Raw genomic sequence first — 20,180 nt, forward strand, 5'->3', positions numbered from 1 at the left:
AGAATGTCTGTCGATCCTCAGGCACGGAGGGAGGCCATCTTCTGCTGATTGATGAGATCTTCTTGACCAGCGGATTGGACGCATCGCTCAAGTCCTACCAGTTTTTGTATCATATCAGAGTAAGGTAGTCGACTCTTCTTAACAGTCGTATTGATGCTATAATGTACCATTATCTTCATTGGCCATGGATCTTTTTCTAGAACATCGAGAGCCTCTATTTCATTCTGTCTGTCACTGGCCGTTTTAGCGGTACGCCAAAGCGGAAGCTACAGGATTGCGCCCACTAGCGCCGATTCAGGCCAGCAGTCCCTTCTTTCCTTACTCTAAGCAGCTGCCCCACCTAAAAATTGCGACTGGAGGCAATCTAGCCACGATAAGAGCGATTGGAGTTTTTTTTCCTCTTATCGTCGCAAGCTTTCGACAGTCGCGCCCAGCTGTCTTCCACATTCACCCGCCACTCGAAACGCCAATTCTTTTTTTTTTCTTTCCTTCTTTTTAATTCTCTAGGCATTTTTCACAAAAGAGTCCTGTACCATGAAGTCCAAGCGCGCCGCCGCCGCCTCGGAGGACGTCAAGCCCGTCGATGTGCCTCAAGACTTGCCCGAAAAGAAGCGCAAGCGCAGCGATGACGATGCCGAGCCAGGCAATGAAGTGAGAAAGTCCAAGAAGCCCAAGTCCAAGGAGGACAAGAAGAAGAAGAAGGAGAAGAAGGAGAAGGAAAAGAAAGAAAAGGCAGAGAAGAAGCCGAAAAAGGACAAGTCCAAATACAACAACAAGACCCGGAAGGAGAAGAAAGAGGAGCGCAAGGACATTCAGGATCTTCCTGAGGGCATGGACATTGACGATGACGAGGTGAACACACAGCCAAAGAAGGCAGAGCCCAAGTCTGAATCAAAGACAGACGGAAAGACAGAAGCCAAGAAGGAGGAGAAGAAAGACAAGAAAGAGAAGAAGGACAAGAAAGAAAAGTCCAGCAAGAAGGAGTCCAAGAAGGAAAATTCCTCCTCGTCAAATGACGTGCCCCAATCCGGCGATGTCATCGACCTCGACTCGTCCTCTGCCCAGAAGGCGGGCCGCAACATTGTCTTCGTCGGCAACCTCCCCTACACCGCCACAGCGGCGTCCATCACGGCGCATTTCGCCACTCTGAAGCCCGTCGCTGTGCGGTGCCTGACGAAAAAGGAGGATCCCAAGGTCTGCAGGGGCATCGCGTTTGTCGAGTTCGCAACCCCGACGCACCAGAGGACGTGCCTGGACAAGTTCCACCATTCCATGTTTGAGGACGGCATCTCTCCGGCGAGAAAAATCAATGTTGAACTGACGTGAGTTTTAACATGCCACAAAGTGTATCACAAATCGAGAAAAGAGAGTTAATGCTAACCTTTGGTGCTTCTTTCAACAGTGCTGGTGGAGGCGGAAAGAGCCAGGGCCGCCAGGACAAGATCAACGAAAAGAACAAGAAGCTCGACGAAAACCGAGCCAAGCGCATCGAAAAGGAGAAGACGGCCAAGGAAGAGAACCAGACCAATGGCAAGTCCAGCGGCCCGTCCAGAATGGACATCCACCCGAGCCGTCTTGCCCGTCTCCCTGGTCTTGGAAACTTGTTTAAGTAATCTACCTTGTTGATGATGTCACTTGAATTCTTCATGTATGCTTTCACTTGCGCTTATTTGTTGCTACCTTTGGTCAAATACGGCCTGGTTTATACTGTTTATTTCTTTTTCTTTGATTATTTCGATGTAATTTGCTGGTGGCCGCCTATTATTGTTTTTTCATATGGGACTGTGACGATTGAAGGCTTTGCAGCTGAATCTACCGTCTATGAGAGCTGGGACATATGTATCAAGCATCGGAAACGAACTAGTGACGAGTTTGCTTCATTAGGATAGCATGGCTGCGCGAGAGATGGAGGGAAAGTGTGAAAATTGCTGAAAGAGAGATACCCCCAATCGAATTGGACGGAACTTGGTCTTTCCTATGCAATCTGCTAGCTGTTGAGCCAACGCATCAAAGACTGTCCTCTAAATACCGGTATAATACATACCGAGCACCATCTGCTATGCATTTGCCATCTATAGATACCAAATCAACCCACAGAAAATACTATCGATAATGAGTCAAGGAATGAAAAGCAGCGGGACGAGAAGAGAAAAAATGGTTCAAATATAATTCTTTCAAGCAGTGTAGAAAACGACTGGCGCAAAGCAAAACAAAAATCGTTAATTTGCCAGACGCCATGGAGCGGTAATATTTTCTTTCATCTTCCACCTTCTAGGACCACCGAGATGGCGTCAGAATCTTGCCGTCCTGTCAACAAATGTCATTTTCTGGCTTGCTGCAACCCTATCAACAGTACCAGGAAAATGGGGGGAATCTCAAGACACAGGACAGCCATATTCATTAAAAAAGAAATCTCCTTTTCAGAGCCCCGACCTTCTTCACCTTCGTCTCGTCCTCCACTCTCCATTAATAACTAAGTCGGTCTAGTTCATCGAAATACGTCCCGGTGAGGAGCTTCTGTAATGTACACCGTTCTAAGGTGACCCAAAAAAAATTCGTGCGGCGGCGGCGGCGGCGGCGGCGGCTCGAGATTGGAAATCGTTCGTAAAAGAAATTCTAACAGAGGCCTTCGCTGCCCAAGATGCTACAGATGGGAAAACGAAAATGGCTTCGCGAGAAATCTTTACAGGATGGAACACTTGGATTTCTTGGCCTTGGACGCTTGCGGGGTGGGATTCAGAACCGCACTGGAGACAGGAAACGTTAGCTGTGATTAAGAAGGCGGGTACGGCAAAAGGAGAGTATAAGAAGCGTGTCCTAGGCCGTCGTCGTTTACTTACCGGATAGCCTCGTCAAAGACGCTCTTGAGGTTTCGCTGCGTAAGAGCAGAACACTCTATGTACTTGTAGATGATCTTGTTCGCCTTGTTCACCTCCTTGACGTAGTTCAGGACGTTCTCGTATTTGACAGGCTCCATGTGTTGCTTGGTCAGAGTAGCCCTGGTGGCAGGGTCATCTCGAAGATCGATCTTGGTGCCGACCAGGATGATGGGGGTTCCAGAGGAATGGTGTGTGATCTCAGGGAGCCACTATCTATGGTCAGATATTTTGGTTCTTCTCACAGACGGAAATAGGAGATGTATATCGTACCTTGGCAGCAACGTTGTCGTAGGATGGCGGGCTCACAACGGAGAAGCAGATGAGAAATACATCAGTCTGAGGATAGGACAAGGGTCGGAGTCTATCATAATCCTCCTGACCTGCAGTATCCCAAAGACCCAGACTGATTGGCTTGCCATCAACAATGACGCTAGCAGAGTAGTTGTCAAACCTGCCATGAGAATTTCAATGTCAGCCGAGAAGTCGCAAACCCAACTCTTCTTTATACATCGAAAGGCGGTACTGACACGGTCGGGATGTACTCTCCGGGGAAAGCATTGGTCGTGTACGAGATGAGCAGACACGTCTATGAATCGCAGTTAGTCAAACTAGCTTGGAAAATAGGAGGTGCAAGTCAAGATGGTCACATACCTTGCCGACGGCACCGTCACCGGTCACGACACACTAAAGGAGACAGGAGGCGTCAGTACCAAAAAAAAAATATCAAAGTCGGAGAGAAGTAGATGGATGCGATTTACCTTCAACGATTGAACTCCAGCTTGCGCCATTTCGTCCCGAGATGAGGCTGTGACTTGACGATGGTTCTACTGTCCTGATTGTTCAGTTTACGGCGGTATGGTATGATGTTGATGCGTTGGAGGGGTTGGCAAGAATCGAAATAACGAGTCGGTGGAGGCTGGATTGGGCGAGAGGCTGGGCGTTGCGCGGTGTATATTGGAGAGGATGGAATAGGATAGGGACGGATCTGGCGAGAGGGGACGGGAGGACAAAGAATTAGATGACGAGAGCAAGATGGAGGAATGGCTGGAGAGAGATGGAAAGCGGGAATCGGAGATGGGATGATGGCGGCGTCTCGGTCTGGAGAGGGTTTCAAGGCTGCATCAACGTCAGAAGCAGGTTGACACAGTGGAACGGGGTTCAGCCGCAGGAGGTGAAGCTGCAAGAGACCCGGGCAAAGTCGAGGGCGATATCAGCAGCTTAGCAGCAGCACGAGCAGTAGCAGAATCAAAAAGCACCCACTGCTAACTTGATTCCGGCCTAGTCCGTCTTGCCAGTTGCTAGGAGATGTGCTAGGAGACGGGAAAAAGACCTGCGACTGGTGCTGCACGTACTCGCACCCTGTTGATTCTTGTATCTGCTAGCGCCACTGGAGCTGGTGGAGACAGAATCGAGGGGGAGGCAACGAGCGATAGGCTCCGGACCTACGAACGCGTTTCGTCTGCAAGGGAATTCGAGGGGGGGGAGGACAAATCAGATGGCCGCACCAACAAGAAACATGATGCAAGGGAGCTCGCGAGGCGCTGTGAAACCTGAGGAGAAGGCGGATGGCGGATGGCGGGCCAGGGCGGGACGAATCAGGAAATAGGAACAAGAAGAAGCAGAAAAAGAAACAAGCTCTCCTTTTGCGTCTGCTAGTCACTAGCCCAGTGTGTATGGTGCGTGTGTGTGTGTTGCGCGCGTGTGTGATGGGGATAGTGAAAGGAGAAGATGGAAGGGAACAGGGCACTTTTGATTTGTTACGGACGAGATGACTTACCGTCTGGTTCGGGATAGGTGAATCTGGATGGGTTTAGTTGACCAAACAAAGGCAGACTCGAGGATCGAAAGACTCAAATGCCCATCAAGTAGAATGAATACCTGCTTACCTTGGTCCAAGTTGGCGACGAAAGATCAAGATTGATGCGTGTGGCTGTTGGTGGGGAGGAGAGGCGAGGAAGAGGAGAGAAACAGCCCAGCACCAAAAAAGACCCCCGGCATGGTACGTACCCTGTCCACAGCGAGTCGAGTCAAGGTCAAGGTCAAGCAAGTCGCCTGACCCGAGATGCATTTGCAAGGCAAGGGCCCGCAAGTCGAGATTGCCAAGGCAGCCGGATATGATGTGACGGGAATCCAGCTGTGATTGTGCATGTCATTGCAGCGGAAAGGCTCTAGAAGGAATGCAGTGCATGCAGCATGTCGATTGCCTTATACCCATCCGCTCTTTTGGTGGGTTTGATTGATACTACAGGAGGCTGTGGAACTTGGACTTGGGACAGAGTCCGTCGTGAACTAGGCGCCGAGGACTAGCCAGACTCATCCAAGCTCTAGATTAGCAGCTTGTAGGCTCTTGTTGGCCTCGCATAAAGTCGAATTGGACAATCCGAAGTGCGTGCTGCAGCTGCTTACGCGCGGGCGACGCTGAGTGGCGGGCACACGATCATGGGACGGAGAACCCCGTTGCTTCTCCTGTGCTCGATATCGACAGCAGCCCTGCCCCTATCACCAAGCGACGCACTGGAAATGAGCTTACGGTGGTGAAGAGAGTCGCCAACAAAATTACGTATAGTTGAAGCAGTCAACGGAGCCGGAGATGAACGACGGTCAGGATGTTGGGCGTTTTGTTTCTGCAGGTGTTTTTTTATTTACATATACTTGATGCACCGCAAATAAAAGCGATGCACCAGGACAAATACACGGACGTATCTCTCTTTTGTGCCCTTTCGCCGCATTAACCAACGTGTAGGAGATCAACAATGGCAGGCAATGAATCAATTGAAAAGAAAACGAAAATTTTCTTCGATTCTCGCGCGACGGTCGGTGCTCTGGCTAGGTGATTTTCTGTGACAACTCTGTTGCTATTTTGAAACACACGCCGCCTCCAAACCAAATCTGACGTAGCCTTGCACGACGCCAAGATGGGGTGTTGGTTCCAACTGCCGCAAGTCCTGGTGCTTCCATTACTCGTATCACATATGCTTTTCTCCGTGATGTGTAACAAGGAGAAGCTATATCGTGACATTGACGGAAGACGACATGGGGATAGAGGTGTGGAGGGGCAATGCATTGACGCTGCTCTGAAGCTCAAGCTTCCGTGTTGCAATGCAATGCGCAGGACACTTAATCTATCCACAGGTCCAGGAGATTGGCTCTGCTTCCCCAGATCTGCCGTGCCTAATCCACGTCTAAGGAGCCCCTTCAGCGTCAGATCCCACCCTAGATACGACTGTGGCTTATTCTCGAGACCAAAAAAGAAGGGAGATGCGTTGCTAAACACCCGATAGCGCAGCCACATCGAGAAGCTAGCACATGCTGCAGGTGTTTGTCATGCGGCCAAGCGGCTCTGGGATATCTGCACCTTCAAGCCGGAATCTCTTATACCTAAATGCGGTTGTTGGAGGCTGCAAAGCGGCGCTCTAGAGCTCGACTTCGTCATCTCCAAGGCTGGTGCCGAAGTTGGCCGTCTTTGCAAACCTCGGACAATGCAAAAGGAGCTCGTTTCTGGTTTTCATATCGGCAGATGGAAGCAACATATCAATAGCAAGGATGCCACATGATTATCTGAAGCCTAAAAACGCACCAGTCATTAGCTTGAACAGTATGGCGTTGGGCGTGTCGAATTAAAGCAATTCCAGAGCAATTCTACCTCCTTTTGAATCGTCGCCAAGAACCAGTCACGTCTAGAGCATCCTCCTACTCAGCAAGATGGTTCAAACAGTGCCGATCGATGGAAGAAAGACCGAGGACATGACGAACAATGAGAAGAGAATGATGATTAGATACCCGCAAGGCTGAGATCGAAGCAGTTTAGTCGAAACAGGAGGCGTTTTCTTCAGCATTAGGCACCTGGATTGGGAGTTGCAAATCTACGTACATGCGCCTGTTCTTAAGTCTACACCGCCAATGGCAGAAACAAAGGAAGGATGCCTAGAGAGAATCTCAACAAAGAATTTTTGAACCACCGGCATCTCAACATTCCAACAAGAGCACAAATACACTCGAAGCCAAGCACTCGCGGTGCCAGGATCTACGTCACCTTTGGGAGCGCAGCCAGAATAGAGCAACGATCTTCTTTTATTCTGCAAGTTCATAAAACTGCTGCTTGGCATCTTTAACGGCCATTCGTATGTGCTCAGCGCTGTCCAATCCATGCATCCATCAGGATATTAGCAATGTCTTACTAATTTCTGCATTTCCCATTGCATAGATCTTGAATTGCCATCATTAGATTGCTGAGAATATCCTCTCCGTTGGGAGAACTGCGCTCAGCATGTCAGTGTCAATCGAAGAAAATAGTGAAGATGATCGCACATGATTCTTTCCTGCACGCCGTCCTCTAGTTCAATCGTGGGAACAGTATTCAGATGAACCTTTGGTTTTACTCAACTGTGCAAGGGCATGTGTTACCTTGGACGATGTCTCTGTACTAAACTCTGATCTGACAGAGGCACTTTCGAAATATTGGTCCGAGGCTGAATATCACAAACAGTTTCAAGTACGAAATGCAGTCACTGTGCCTCCGGTTTCCTAACCAGAAGAGAAAATGACAGCCTCCGGCCTCTTCAAGAGACAACATCGTCCAGTTTCAAAGAGCCAAGGCATTATAATGCTAGAATCGACAGGCATGCTGTTTGTTGGGATTCAGTACGCGTCCGCTACCTGCTTTTTACTCAGGGCGAAGTTGTATGTAGCTATTGCCAAATTGCTTCTCGGATGCACTTAGCAAAAGCTATCCGGTTCCGCAACAAGAAGCGCGTTATTGGAGAGTTGCTTTCAACCTCGATAGATGCTATCGTCCTAATCAAGTCGAGAAGTCAATTGCTGCGCCAGAATTACAAAAGTGGCAGTTCTCTTCTTGTGCCAGTTCTTTGCAACGTTTAGGGATGCAATATACATCCTCTCCGCTCCGTTCATCAATGCTCATATCATCCAGATTATAGTGGGCAAAGCCAACTGTGACCAACATTGAGGAGCTCAAGGACCGGAAAGAACGCCATAAAGACATTCCTAAGGATATTGGTGTCAGATTTCGTAGCTTGATTGTCATTACGATATTCTCACAGAGGCCGTTTCTCACAATATCTTACTACCTATACGGTCTAGCGGCTGTGTTTATATCCCTGATTGTGGTAATATTATTCTCGACAGGGTCCGGGTCTGCGCAAAGAGATGAGGCTGGAGACTACAGGTGGGCTGGCCGTTTGGTCCTTTTCAGGGCTAAGCCAGGAAGCCGTGGAGAGAGCATCAGGACTGATCCCAGGAACGACACTCAGCTTCCGGTCTTCTATTTAAGCAAGATATACCTCAGCAAACTCGATGCCGGTAAACACTTTGTCTAGTCCAATTTGCAATCAACAAGTTCTGCATCGAACAGACTAGAAAACACGCTGATTAAGTGCGATCAGAACGAAAAGTATAGCCCCTATTTACGGTACAAGCGAGAGAACAACTACGAGAAACATTAAAGTGAATGATCAAAATACTCATACGACGTCAACATCCCAAATCCTGATACAAGCCATTTCAAGCAGTCGTAGATGGTGGCACATCGACAAGCGTTACGAGAAGCGACGGATACCTCATTGCATCTACAGTTCACGAGGTGATATCCAAGAGCAAGCATATCAAGCATTCAATCGTTGATGTATTGACGCTTAGTTTACTTCAATCAACACCAACAGCACATTAATTTCGCCTTCTCACCGAATAGCTATATAGTACCTTTTACCCTATACCCTTTAGACTGCGAAATATCGCTATAAATGCGATTCCGACGGGGCCTCTGGGATACGAGCCGCTACAGGTTACCTCATTGCTTCGAATAGGTCACGGCGGCAGTACAGTCGTTCTCCATTGCCACCAAAGTCGCCGAAAATGTTGAGAAAGTTTAAAGGCCAGGACACTCTGTCCGAAACCTCCATAAGCCAAAGCAAAAATAAAATCTCGGCATATCTATGCAAAATAAAGAGGTACCAGCATGTTCTAAGGAGACAACCTCGATATGGTCATTCATAAAAGTCACAATCAGCAGCTAGAGCATAATTGTTTAAACCAAGTCGGTTGCAAGGTCACAAAATTTGCATAAACATGCAGGTATGCCAGGAATTAAGAATCGCCTTGGTGTCTCCTGACCGAAGCTTGTGACCGAGGAATACGCAGGGCAATACTTCAATTTACCACAGGTATGGGGGTCATCATCATAATGACGACCTTGTGCTATTGTGCCGGAGAAAGAGTGTCTTTGCAAGGGGGCAAACTTCCTCAGAGCTTCTGAACGACAATACATCATGGGGCGTAGTTTTGAAACAGGCAACAAATCATTGCGGACGAAGCGGCCGCCGTCCTGGTATCTCCGTAGCAAGGGTCACGGTATCTTGTCTTTGGCTGAATACTCGCCCACTGCGACAAAAAGCAAAATAGCCGCTAAGACGCAGACGCTTGCCGCCTCACTTTCCTGCCGTTTCTGACTACCCCATGATTACACGTCAGTGTGGATGGAGCTTTGGGGAGACGTGAGGGACCCGATATGTGTCGGACACTGCATTACGCGCCGAGTTTGCAGCTCTGATTACGACCGACCTTAGCTTTGTCCTCGAGTGGTTGGGGTGTTCTGATGAGACATCGCCGACGAAAAAAAACATAACATGAAGTGTTGGGAAGTGGTTGGCATCTCTAGCCGCGGCTTGATAGCCCGTATACGAGATGTCTAGGATGTTCAAGACCATGAGTAGTCCATGGCGTCTGATTTGGCTACATTGGGGTATGAGCTACAAATTCATCCCATGCCGATGGGGTATCTCAATGAGGTATGTGGCAGAATCTTTCGGATCTCCTAGATGACATCCATGTCAATCTAGAGTACATCTTGGTTGAACCAATGGCTTGTGCTCTGACAATGGTCTGGCTGCGGCCTGTCTAAAAGCGAGATTGGGATCCAAGCTTGAGAGTGAGAGCATTAGATTGCAAATCCAAGACAGGATGGTCACCGGATGCCCTCCGAGCCGGATACACGCCGCCCGAAAGTTCGGATACCTTTGGCAGGTGGATGTCAAGGCCTGCTCGTGATCTCTTAGTGTATTAGACAAACACCCCCCGAGAAATTTCGGGCATGTCAGAGAAAGCAACATTGAACTATGGAGTTGGCACCCCTTGCAGCGATGGAGTTGGAGACAGGCCGCCTGAGGAACTTCGGGCATCCCAGAAGACTAAAATCTGTGTGATAATGTGGTTATTCTCAGCCGAGACATGCGGCCGAACATCTCAGAAAAAGCAAATCTGGTTGATGAGGTCCATGACATGAGGCCGAAATTCTTCGGATTTCCAGAAAACGCAGCTCTATTGGCTAGCAGCCTGGCTCCATTGACGCCTTCTTAGAACAAGCGAGACATGCTCAAGAACCAAGGAGGCTATCATTTTGACGAAATCACTTGGTCAGAACCTTTGACGAGCGAGTTAACTGAGACTCGCGTCAAGGAAAACAGGCTCACCTGAGAAAAAGCAATTCTATGGACTCTTTTTGAAGCTAACAAATGTGACAGCTTCAGCTAACACGCCCCAGCAAATGAGACATGCAGTCCGAAAGATATCGGGCCCCCCAGACCGGAACAATCACACCCACTGAGGGTTAGTTTTGCCTTTATGCTGACATGTTCCCTGGGGGCGGCCTTGGACTGATTTTTTGTCTCAGCCGCCCACCAAGATCTTGTTTGATCCCCGAGATGGTTGCATCCTGCGCCCCGAGAACCAGGTTCTCTCGCCTGTCACCATCGCCAGACGCGGGTGGTGTGTCTGCCAGCCTTCGTATTCCAAGCCATGGATGGGCTAACGACGCCATGTTCCACTTGCCCCGGCCTCGAGCAGACAGTAACAGCCGTGTTCCAGGGTGGACATGTGTTATCTTGCAAAGTGATCATGCTTGCAAGCCATTGCGGGGTACTGGCAGTGGTTGATTGACACGAAGCTCGATGAGAGATGACGGCCATGGATTTCCAGATCGGAGTACTATTATTCGCCCAAGTCCGACCGATTATCCAGGAGGCCCAGACGCGGCGGGAAGAGTATACTATACTTGTTACCTGTAGTCTTGTATGTAGAGAAATGGAGGGTAAAGCAGCATGGGGTAAACACGCAGAAGATGATTTGTAAACTGCAGTCCCTTGAAGTGACGATGCAGTGCTACCCTCCATGTGAGAGTGCCTTGGTGTGTCATAACCTATACTCAATTGCTCTATACAACAACAGAAGCCACCTAGAGTCTACATATCTTTTGCCAACCTTTCAAAGCACAGTCAGCATAGAATCACTCTCCAGCCTGGCCTTTGATTAGTTTACATAACACAAGATCGTAGATCAAGTTGATTTTGGGTTGCCGTCGACTTTGCTCTAACAGACAATAGCGGATCGACTAGAAAATAGCCCATTGAAAATAAAGGAAGACTAAGGCCCTGTTCTCGCCCCCCTTTCCGTCGAATCTGCTTAGCTAATTACTGTGCTCCAGTCCTCGTGCAGACTAGCGTCCTGTTGTGTTCAGGGGAGAGCGGCCTATGGCTCTTTTCCTTGCCATTAAACTCCCCGCCATAATCACGAGCTCACACTGTTTACTCCAAAGCTGCTGTCCTACCACGCAATGTCCAACCTGTTCTCTGGAATGTAAGCTGCCTTTTTCTTTTTTCCCGGCTCCCTTTCCCCTTTGGTCTCTTGTGGTTCCGTTTTGGGGTTTGATATTACGTGTCGTGCTCCTTCAGCTGCAAGTTTGCTAACTCAATGTCTCGTCTCCGGCACCAGAAAAGCCCAGATTCGGGGAAACTCTGCCAAGGCAGGGACTCCTGTCAAGAGTCCAACCACTCCGACCGCGTCTGAAGCCGGAGCTTCAGCTGCAGCGTCCCTTCACAGGACCGCGGCCGCGGACCACTACCCGTCCGCCAGTTCGACATCGAGTTCAGCGCCTAGAGTGACTCTGCCCGAGTCCCTGTCGATCGCCAAGTCAATAGATGTTGTGGTTCCCACGCCCCTCGATATCCCCCAGCCATTGCCGCTATGGCTCAACACGGCCTGTGCCAAACACATTGTAAAGGGAAACTTTATGACGTTGAGTGCTCGGCCAAAGACGGTTGACCACGGAGAGTGGGTGGCACACCAGGGTAAGTAAGCCCAAGGGAGACGAACCGATAGAACGGGGGAAGAGAAAGATGTACACAGGAGGAGAGAGACAGACCGAGAGATCGAGAGGCTGGGAGAGAGCCGGAGCGAGAGAGAGCATGCTTGTTCTGACAGTTAGCTATACAGTGGTCGAGCACTACCGCAATCTCTGGAACTTTGTCCGAGTCCTCCACGAGAAGGAGGAGGATGGCACAAGCATCTGCAACCCGACCACATGTCCCAAGATGTCTGCCGGCAAGTAAGTGGCCGCCTTCTTGCCCCATTGAGTTTCGAGGGCGTCTGGGCTAATGCATGCGCGCGCGTGCTGTGTAACAGGAACCACTCCTATACCTGGCTCAACAGGAATCACGAGCCGGTGGAGCTGCCAGCGTATGAATACATGACGCTGATGCAGCGGTGGATGTCTGGCAAGATGGACGATCCCGCGCTATTCCCTACAGACCCCGACACGGTGTCGTTTGCCATTCACCCCGAGTACACGAGCAATGCCGCCCAGCAGGGTGGCGACGAGTGGCTTGGAGCCAGGAGCGGGTTTCCCAAGCAGCTCGGGGGCACCTGTCAACTGATATTCCGCCAAATCTTCCGCGTCTACGCCCATCTGTACTGGGACCACTTCGTGGAGCCCTTTTACCACCTCAACCTGGAGAAGCAGCTGAACAGCTGCTTCAGCCACTTCATCCTGACGGCAACGACGCTCGAGATGCTGCAGCCGAGCGAGCTGGAGCCCATGCAGTACCTCATCGACTTGTGGGCAGCCGACGGCACGTTCCCACCGGAATCTAGACCCTACTCGTATGCCAACGTCGAGCGCGGCCGATACATCCAGAGCCTGGGCACTGCAGTTTGAGAGGCCAACTATCTACTAATGTGCTCATAGCAGGGGAGAACTACAGGGCCCGATTCGAGTGGGCCTCGAGACTTTTTTGGCCGATCCGAGTGGTCGCGTGAAAGAGAGAAGATGAGGTGAATGAAAGAACGAGAAGAGACAGGGAAAGGAAAATGAGATCCATGAGTCACTTTTCGAGACATCACTAGGATGATCTGATACCAAGTGCTGGGTTTTCCTCCTGTGATGACGACGAGCATCCTATTTTGGCCTTGTCGATTTTTTTGAGGAGCGTCTGGAGAAGACTGATTCTCCCACTGGACTGCTCTAATACACACGAGATTGCTAGATTATTACAAATACCAACGAGTATTGGCTGTGTCTGAATGTTTTTGGTGAGATGATGGTTCAATGTGTTGACCCCGAAATGATCCCTTTCTATTTGTGTGTGTATTAGGGGTACTGTTGCCCACCAGCATTACCTACTCCCGAGATACTTGTCTCAGTTCATCTACGTGCCATGCTCCATCTACGTGCTACAAGATGTGACACCACTGGGCTGGTCTTTCCTGTCACCACTGATCGTGGCAGAACAAATCATACGAGAAACAAGCTGGTAACCGTTGCATCATGTCACGGCAGGGGAATAATAACACGAACAGGGTATTTTGGCCATGATGGCGACCCTGTTACTTCCGGCTTTTTCTCTCCGCAGCTTTCAGTTTTCGTAGCATCTCCTTCGTACCAATCAGCCATGCAGCAGCTTCGCATAGCTACAGGAACGAGCACAAGCGTGAGACCGATAAGGCACGGAGCCGGCAGTCAACAGCTCCTGAACCGGCTCTATGCGCTTGACTCTCTTCGCGGACAATTCCTGACCCTCTTTGGTGGCCCTTACTTAGTTGGATACTCGTAATATGTATATGCAGGCCTTTGACCGGTGTGGATTTCCGGTGGGTTCATTTTCATTTGCTCGGGGCAGTCAAGCTTCTCTTTTCTCATGCAGCCGGCCATGCAGCCCATTTGCCTCTCCTGCAGGCCCCGAGCCAAATAGAATGGATACGGGAAGCGCGGGAAGCGTCACGGAGGCGAAAAGGAATGCGAGAGAAGAGGGGACTCTGGCACTGGCCACGCGTGGGAGCCATGCTTTTGTCTCCTCTTCGCGGCAAGACGGCGTCATATGCTTGGGATTCCGCGCCTCTTTTATGCTGGACTAGCCGACACGAGCACCCCACGCTGGGGTAGATGCGATGCGATTGGTATTGTTGGTTCATCTTCTGGGTCGGTTAGGACGTGAGAAGTGATGAAGTTTGCAGAGGTCCAAGGTAGCATCGTGGACATGTTACGGACGACTCAGACGAGGACCAAAGTAAACGCTACCAATGTTTTAGTACGTGTGTGTGCCAACACGCCATGTAACTGATACAGAGCAACACTATAAACCGGGTTTTGCTCAGCACTGACAAGGCTCTGCGCCATCGTTTGGCCGCCTGCATATGTACGTTTCTCACCGGTCAATCCTCCGCCTAGCCCCTCTGCTGCTTTGGTGGGTGTACAGCATGCGCATTGAAAAGGAGGGAGGGGGTCAGTGAGGGGGGGATTTATTTTTGTTGTTGTGAATGATGCTGGAAATAGTAGCAAGAATTGTAACGTGAGGAGGAAACAAAGCGAAGCGGCAGCGGCCCTTGCTGCAGGCGGACGGATTGGAATGATATTTCCCCCGCGGCTGATGCAGCGATTGTTATCGAGTCAGTGCTAACATATGCAGCATTTCGGGTTGTCCACGTTTGATGTTTATTTAAAACAAGGGGCCTGTCGTGGTGGCGTTTGGGCGCGGTCACACTGCAGTCCCAGTAAATGGGCTATAGTAAGTAACCTCTAGCAGTTGCCAGTTGCTCGACGGTCAGTTGCACTGCTTTATGCAGTTTTTGATGGATAGAGTAATTCTATATCTCGAGTCAGCCAATGTCTTGAGGCGATTTGAACACTCTGTAGAACAGTTTTTGGGCTGGCAATGGATCTGTCTGGTATTGACAGCTTTTTGGTGGTTGTGTTTAGAGTATGTGAGTACCAGGTACAAGGCGATAGTGCTGGCACACCCATTTCTTGCCAGCGGTGGGGCAATCCGGCTCTCCCCCGCGTCTCTTGATTGGCCGAAGCTGCAAAGCTTAAACCACTAAGAAAACATGCAAGGTGATTCGATTCCCTTTTCACACCGGTAGCTGTTGGCGAGCGTTCAGCTTTGGTGGGTAAGAACAGCCACTCGTATCAATCACAAAATAATGAAAATGCAAACCATAAATAATGATAACCATAATGTAATAATTAATTCGGCGAAACAAAAAACGAAACGTAATCTACTCGCGCACTTTCCTCCGCCGTTTGTGCAAGTACTTGTGATAGGGAAGGAAAGAAGCGTCCCTCTCCCTTAGTCAGCACGTGCAGCCATCCATGTATCGTGTACTTTGCCGCGTCCAATCTCTGCTCGTCTGTCTGTCTTGTCTTGTCTGTATCCTCAGACCCACGACGCGCCCCGGTCGAGTTACACCACCTGTCTGGCCTTGCCTCGAAAACGTGCAAATCACAACGCCCAGATGAAGCCGAAGGCACTGTGAGCGGCGCTTCTCCGCACGGCATATAAGCTCCAGTACATGCGGTCAATCCCTGGCGGCATCTGGCGTTGAACAACAGCCGGAATCCAATCCTCTCTTACGCTCACTCGCTCACTCGGTTGCCAGCCATCGCCAGTTTTGTTGCCTCTCAGAGCGTCCCTGTCCAGCCTGCTTGTCTGCATTGCATTGTGTGCCCATACCCCTAGTTGATTATTCAACTGGTCTTCCAACTCATTCTCATCCGGCGTTTGAAAAAAAAAGAAAGAAAGAAAAGGATTCGTCTATAAAACGGGCCAATCCCGCAATCCTGTCGCATTTACATCAACAAATCACCAGCCAACCGCGCATCTGCGATTCGGTCTGTCTCTTGTCTCTTGTATCTATACAGTAACAACCCCAAAAAGGTATTGTTGCAGAGGCAGGATTCGTTCCATTTGATTCTTGGCCCTTTTTTGAAAATCACATCTTCCACAGCCGCTATATGTCGCTGGATCTGGAATTTGAACCTGATCATTACTTCTTCGACTTTCATCCCGAAGGTCCTACTTTCAACTACTATCGCCGTCAGTTTCTCGACTTTCAAGATAGGTTCAGACCACCAGACGACCCCGCGCGCGAACTCTCGCCTGAAGATTCAGAGCCCTCTCCCTATCCCTCCCCTATCCCTTCACCCTCTCCCCCCTCAAGCATTGCTACCATGGATCTCGAGATGTTGGACCTGGGCAGAAACAACAACGATGTGCCCGTTCACACGCCTCGTCGGCGTACCAGGAGTGTTGAGCCCTCAACCACTCGTCTGTCCATTCACACGCCCTCGAACCGCTTCTTTCAGAATCCTCACTATCCTCACTCAGCCATTAACACGCCGGCTGCCCCAACTCCCCATGCCGTGGCTGCTCGTCGAGCACTTGACCAGCGTCGCATTGCCATGTTCACCCCAGGCCGCACTCGTCGCCAGAGCTTCAGAGAGCAGAGAGAGACGCCCATGTCCATCCTGCGCCATCTTGGCCGCGCCCTGGCTCCAACCAGCCATGTGATTGCCTCCTCATCCTCTCCGGACAAGCCCTCTCCTAATGGCAGCGGCAATGGAGGGTCTAGCGGCAGTCGTAGGCGCGCATCTCGACGAGCTGATGATGACGACGACGAGCTGCCAATTGATAGGCCTCGCCTGTCTTTGCCCCTTGATGAGGGCTCCTCGGACGACTTGCAGCCTCCACAGTCATCCATACTCGATGATGGAAACGTGACTGTCCAGTCTGTTGAGCTGCCTCGTCGAGCTATCAGCGAGGGCCCCCCAAGGCGCAGCTTTGGCTTCTTTCCAGGGTCTGGCGACGACATTATGTGGGATGACATTTACGGGGAGCACATGGGGTCGGATCCCTTTGGTAGATCAATTGAGATTGCTCCTCCAGCTCCTCTAGATCCCGAGATTGCAGATTTACGGTATGCGCTTGCTATTTGCCTACAATGAATTTTGTTGGATGGAATGACGTGCTAACATGACTTGTAAGACGACCTCCTGGTGACCGTCGTGAAAGCGACTTTAGCCTTGACATGCCGTCTGGCCTGAGTGACAATGATCAGACCACCTTTTACATGAGGTCTCCCGTCATTGATGACGCCCAAACTGTCCTCAATGCTGCCAACCCCGTTGAGGATGACATTGAGCTCATGAACGAAAAGAGACAGGCAGAAATCGAGGCAGAAGCCGAGACGGAACTCGAGGCATCAGCGTCGGCAGAAGAGTCGGCATTAGCGTCAGCAGAAGCATCGGCAGAAGCGGACATGACGGCAGTGCAGCAAGCAGACGACGAGTTTCCCGATTATGGCGACTTTGCGTCCGTATCCAGCCTGGGAGACGCTGAAATGGAGGCCATCACCAAGATTGACTATGAGACGTTTGGGCAAGAGCCTGAGAAGTCCAATGACGACATCATCGGATACCCCCATGGTCGGCCCAAGAAGAAGAAAGCCAAGACTTCCAAGACGTCCAAGACCAGGATCTCCACGCACAATATTGAGTATCCGCAGCTGCCGCCCGCCTTTGTTAGGCAAGTTACCCAGGCGGCCATACAGACGACAGGGTTGATCAACCAAAGAATCCCGGCCGACACCCTTGGCGCCTTGACACAGGCTTCGGATTGGTATTTTCAGCAACTCGGAGATGATCTAGGTGCTTACGCCAATCACGCTGGTCGAAGAACCATTGAGGAGCGCGATGTCATTACCTTGATGAATAGGTGAGTTTGTTTGTCTCTTTCTCCTATTTCCTCCCTTTCACTCTGTTTATTCTTACATCTATTTTCAAACCCCCTTTTTTACCCATGCTTATGATATATTGTACACAATAGACAACGCCTCCTTAACCCAGGACTCTCTCTCTTCAACCTAGCCAACCGCCATCTTCCGCGAGAGCTCCAGCAGATGCTGAGGTGTGCTATTCCAGTAGCCCATCCTGGCATGTATGCCACCCATGCCACCCATGCCGCGTACGTGCCCCATGGAGATGGCGGCGCGAAGCGAAAGAGAGAGGAAGAAGAGTATGATGAAGATGATGAAGATGAGGAAGAGGAGCTGGTCTTTCCAGAGGATGAGGACGAAGAGGAAGAAGAGGAAGACGAAGATGAAGAGCAATAGTGGTTTCTTTGAAACGTGCATAGCCATTTGTACGCAACCACATCTGGCCATGCTTTTCATCTTCTTTCCGTTTCTTTTCACCGCTTCTATTCCCCTCCTCCTTCCACTCTCCTTTTACATTATATGTTTACTTTGATTATTGCCGCCACTCTTTCCCTTACATGCCGCCAGCCCGAACCCGGCGAGCAATATTGGACGGCGGTTTCTTGAGCACCATGTAAAGCATGATTGACGTGGCAATGCTCAGACCGTACCTGCAGAGTCAACGAGTTAGGAGACTTGATGGGGACTGATTTGACTGCAAGCCATGACTGGCGTTTTTTTTTTTTTTTTTTTTTTTTTGCAAATAGACAGGCTGAGGAGTGTTGATGCTTTTACTTACCATGTAAAGATGTACTGAGCGTGGTTATTCCTCAGGTTGACCTCTGCGGGTCGTCCAAAGGGGATTCCGCGAGCCTCATAGTCTACCATGCGCATATACTCGGGTTCTGCAAACATTGGAATTGTATTGTTTAGAGATGGATTGTTCAAGGGATAGGGATATTGATATTGATATGGGATAAATGGGATATGAGTCTCTTTGACAAAAGGGACACATGTGGGAAGCTTAGGAAAGCTTCGGATGTTTTTTGGGACTCTTGGTGGGATATCTGGACTTTGCTATCTTGGGGAATTTTTGGAATTGGTGTCGCCTTTGTAGCTTCACCTAGATAGAGATAATTTGCGTCGAAAGACAAAGAGACAATTCACTCACCCATGGTAACCTCTATCCATACCGGTTGACTGCCAGTTAGACTGGCCATCTGGTGGACGTCGGGAAAGTAAAATTCGCCCTTGTCGGGCCTGTTCTCGGGCGTAAACATGTTCTTCTTCCACGGCTCGCGCAGCAGCCCCTCGACCGTGACGGTGCCCTGGACTAGGCTGTCGGGCCTCGTCCTCTGGTTGCGGTGCTTCTTGCTGATCCAGCCGCGGTTGACGAGGATCGTGGAGCCGTCCTTGCGTTCCAGCGGGGTGATGACCATGAAGCCGTCCTGGCCGTCGCGCATCCGGGGGCCGACGAGCATCTCCTGGTCGTGACGGAAGCGGCCCGTGGCGAGGACTCGGCGGTAGTCGAACTCGCCGACGACGGAGGGGTCAATGTGAGGCGGCAGCGGGAGGGGTTCGCGGATGAGACGGTCTTCGAATTTTGCGATGAGTCTTGTTTTCCAGTCGAGGCGCTGGACTTGCCATGTGCCGAGGAAGAAGGCAGTTATGGGGATGAGAGCTGTTTTGATTGAACAGAAAGATGTTAGTAGATGTTGTCATATTGCGTGTATAAGTATATTTGCAGGTAATCACTTATACGCAAAGCATATATATAGTGGTTGTATACTTGAAGAAGGATATACGAACCGAGGAGGAGGATGCCCGGGCCATGTCGCTTGCCCGCGCGAACCGTCTGCGGCTGCAGATCGACAATGGACACAAAGTTCGGATCATCCGCAGCCGGCTGCTTGTTGGATCGGGAGACGGTCGAGGATATGCGTCTGCTCTGGACAGCTCGGGGCGGGAAGATGCGAGCTGCTGCCGTTGTCCGGGCGCATTGGGGAGCGGATCTGGTGGTGATGCTGCCGCGGGTCGCCCGTAGGCTGCGCAGCAGATGCTGTGTGCAATTCATCAATGCTGATGGGATTGTGCGGGTGAGACACAAGATATATGATGTTTGTCTCGTGGTTTGGATTTGGATTTGGAGATTTGATAGTATGATGGCATTGATGGACGCTGTGAAGGTTGACCGCCTGCCTAGAAGGGGTTGTTTAGTGGGGTATAGAGGCTGTAAGTCACGCTGTGTGTTTGACATCTCGGAGCTCTTTGTGAATGCACAATGGGAATTACCCTTGCTTGGGCCATGCATTGTTCTCTGATTCTCATTGGACAATTTGTCAATTCAACCATGCTTCTGATTCTTTGTATACCATTCAATTCTTTGTTGCTTTGTTCGCTCAGGCAATGGAGATGAAATACCGTCAATCTGCTTGTAGCTTTTTGTGTTTACAGGGCTTCTGGAATCCGACTTGCACAACGCTGGAA

The 20,180-nt window shown here is 50.2% G+C and overlaps 9 protein-coding genes across 9 annotated transcripts; 5 read left to right on the plus strand and 4 right to left on the minus strand.

Annotated features, from left to right (window-relative positions):
* Positions 1-831: 831 nt before the first annotated feature.
* M431DRAFT_71002 (hypothetical protein) lies at positions 832-1,613 on the plus strand (the record flags this gene model as incomplete). Its single annotated transcript, XM_024921844.1, has 2 exons — positions 832-1,322; positions 1,403-1,613. The coding sequence occupies 2 exons, from the start codon at positions 832-834 to the stop codon at positions 1,611-1,613; spliced, it is 702 nt and encodes a 233-aa protein (XP_024780199.1).
* Positions 1,614-2,580: 967 nt separating this feature from the next.
* Positions 2,581-3,667, minus strand: M431DRAFT_537403 (hypothetical protein; the record flags this gene model as incomplete). Its single annotated transcript, XM_024921018.1, has 6 exons — positions 2,581-2,747; positions 2,841-3,088; positions 3,150-3,330; positions 3,407-3,465; positions 3,531-3,563; positions 3,638-3,667. 6 exons carry the CDS (start codon positions 3,665-3,667, stop codon positions 2,684-2,686), a joined length of 615 nt encoding a protein of 204 aa, XP_024780200.1. The 3' UTR covers positions 2,581-2,683.
* A 749-nt stretch (positions 3,668-4,416) lies between these two features.
* M431DRAFT_131280 (hypothetical protein) lies at positions 4,417-4,681 on the minus strand (the record flags this gene model as incomplete). Its single annotated transcript, XM_024912464.1, has 1 exon — positions 4,417-4,681. A coding segment is annotated over one exon (265 nt), but the record flags the coding sequence as incomplete, so codon positions are not given.
* A 2,304-nt stretch (positions 4,682-6,985) lies between these two features.
* On the plus strand, positions 6,986-7,809 carry M431DRAFT_514963 (hypothetical protein). Its single transcript, XM_024920259.1, has 2 exons — positions 6,986-7,000; positions 7,084-7,809. Exon 2 carries the CDS (start codon positions 7,420-7,422, stop codon positions 7,597-7,599), a length of 180 nt encoding a protein of 59 aa, XP_024780202.1. The 5' UTR covers positions 6,986-7,000; positions 7,084-7,419; the 3' UTR covers positions 7,600-7,809.
* On the minus strand, positions 7,639-8,006 carry M431DRAFT_184920 (hypothetical protein). Its single transcript, XM_024913167.1, has one exon. It carries the CDS (start codon positions 7,921-7,923, stop codon positions 7,678-7,680), a length of 246 nt encoding a protein of 81 aa, XP_024780203.1. The 5' UTR covers positions 7,924-8,006; the 3' UTR covers positions 7,639-7,677.
* Positions 8,007-10,366: 2,360 nt separating this feature from the next.
* On the plus strand, positions 10,367-10,916 carry M431DRAFT_502657 (hypothetical protein). The gene has a single exon (XM_024918184.1). It carries the CDS (start codon positions 10,523-10,525, stop codon positions 10,823-10,825), a length of 303 nt encoding a protein of 100 aa, XP_024780204.1. The 5' UTR covers positions 10,367-10,522; the 3' UTR covers positions 10,826-10,916.
* Positions 10,917-11,362: 446 nt separating this feature from the next.
* Positions 11,363-13,242, plus strand: M431DRAFT_502659 (hypothetical protein). Its single transcript, XM_024918185.1, has 4 exons — positions 11,363-11,525; positions 11,661-12,016; positions 12,162-12,273; positions 12,351-13,242. The coding sequence occupies exons 1-4, from the start codon at positions 11,503-11,505 to the stop codon at positions 12,880-12,882; spliced, it is 1,023 nt and encodes a 340-aa protein (XP_024780205.1). The 5' UTR covers positions 11,363-11,502; the 3' UTR covers positions 12,883-13,242.
* Positions 13,243-15,726: 2,484 nt separating this feature from the next.
* On the plus strand, positions 15,727-17,827 carry M431DRAFT_185161 (hypothetical protein). Its single transcript, XM_024913168.1, has 3 exons — positions 15,727-16,916; positions 16,985-17,102; positions 17,157-17,827. Exons 1-3 carry the CDS (start codon positions 15,955-15,957, stop codon positions 17,715-17,717), a joined length of 1,641 nt encoding a protein of 546 aa, XP_024780206.1. The 5' UTR covers positions 15,727-15,954; the 3' UTR covers positions 17,718-17,827.
* Positions 17,828-18,267: 440 nt separating this feature from the next.
* M431DRAFT_489292 (hypothetical protein) lies at positions 18,268-19,767 on the minus strand (the record flags this gene model as incomplete). The annotated part of the gene is made up of 4 exons (XM_024916658.1): positions 18,268-18,364; positions 18,493-18,598; positions 18,865-19,374; positions 19,503-19,767. The coding sequence occupies 4 exons, from the start codon at positions 19,765-19,767 to the stop codon at positions 18,268-18,270; spliced, it is 978 nt and encodes a 325-aa protein (XP_024780207.1).
* Positions 19,768-20,180: the final 413 nt, after the last annotated feature.

Source organism: Trichoderma harzianum (assembly GCF_003025095.1).
Source record: "Trichoderma harzianum CBS 226.95 unplaced genomic scaffold M431scaffold_1, whole genome shotgun sequence".
Lineage (NCBI taxonomy): Eukaryota > Fungi > Ascomycota > Sordariomycetes > Hypocreales > Hypocreaceae > Trichoderma > Trichoderma harzianum.

Excerpts from the sequence above, each read along its gene's own strand:
- M431DRAFT_514963 (XM_024920259.1), top strand. The coding sequence starts at position 7,420 with ATGACAGCCTCCGGCCTCTTCAAGAGACAACATCGTCCAGTTTCAAAG.
- M431DRAFT_502659 (XM_024918185.1), top strand. The coding sequence starts at position 11,503 with ATGTCCAACCTGTTCTCTGGAAT. Across the intron at positions 12,017-12,161 it reads AGAGTGGGTGGCACACCAGG|TGGTCGAGCACTACCGCAAT; the intron begins GTAAGTAAGCCC and ends TTAGCTATACAG. Across the intron at positions 12,274-12,350 it reads CCCAAGATGTCTGCCGGCAA|GAACCACTCCTATACCTGGC; the intron begins GTAAGTGGCCGC and ends GCTGTGTAACAG.
- M431DRAFT_184920 (XM_024913167.1), bottom strand. The coding sequence starts at position 7,923 with ATGACAATCAAGCTACGAAATCTGACACCAATATCCTTAGGAATGTCT.
- M431DRAFT_502657 (XM_024918184.1), top strand. The coding sequence starts at position 10,523 with ATGTTCCCTGGGGGCGGCCTTGGACTGATTTTTTGTCTCAGCCGCCCA.
- M431DRAFT_185161 (XM_024913168.1), top strand. The coding sequence starts at position 15,955 with ATGTCGCTGGATCTGGAATTTGAACCTGATCATTACTTCTTCGACTTT. Across the intron at positions 16,917-16,984 it reads CCCGAGATTGCAGATTTACG|ACGACCTCCTGGTGACCGTC; the intron begins GTATGCGCTTGC and ends ATGACTTGTAAG. Across the intron at positions 17,103-17,156 it reads TCATTGATGACGCCCAAACT|AGACAGGCAGAAATCGAGGC; the intron begins GTCCTCAATGCT and ends ATGAACGAAAAG.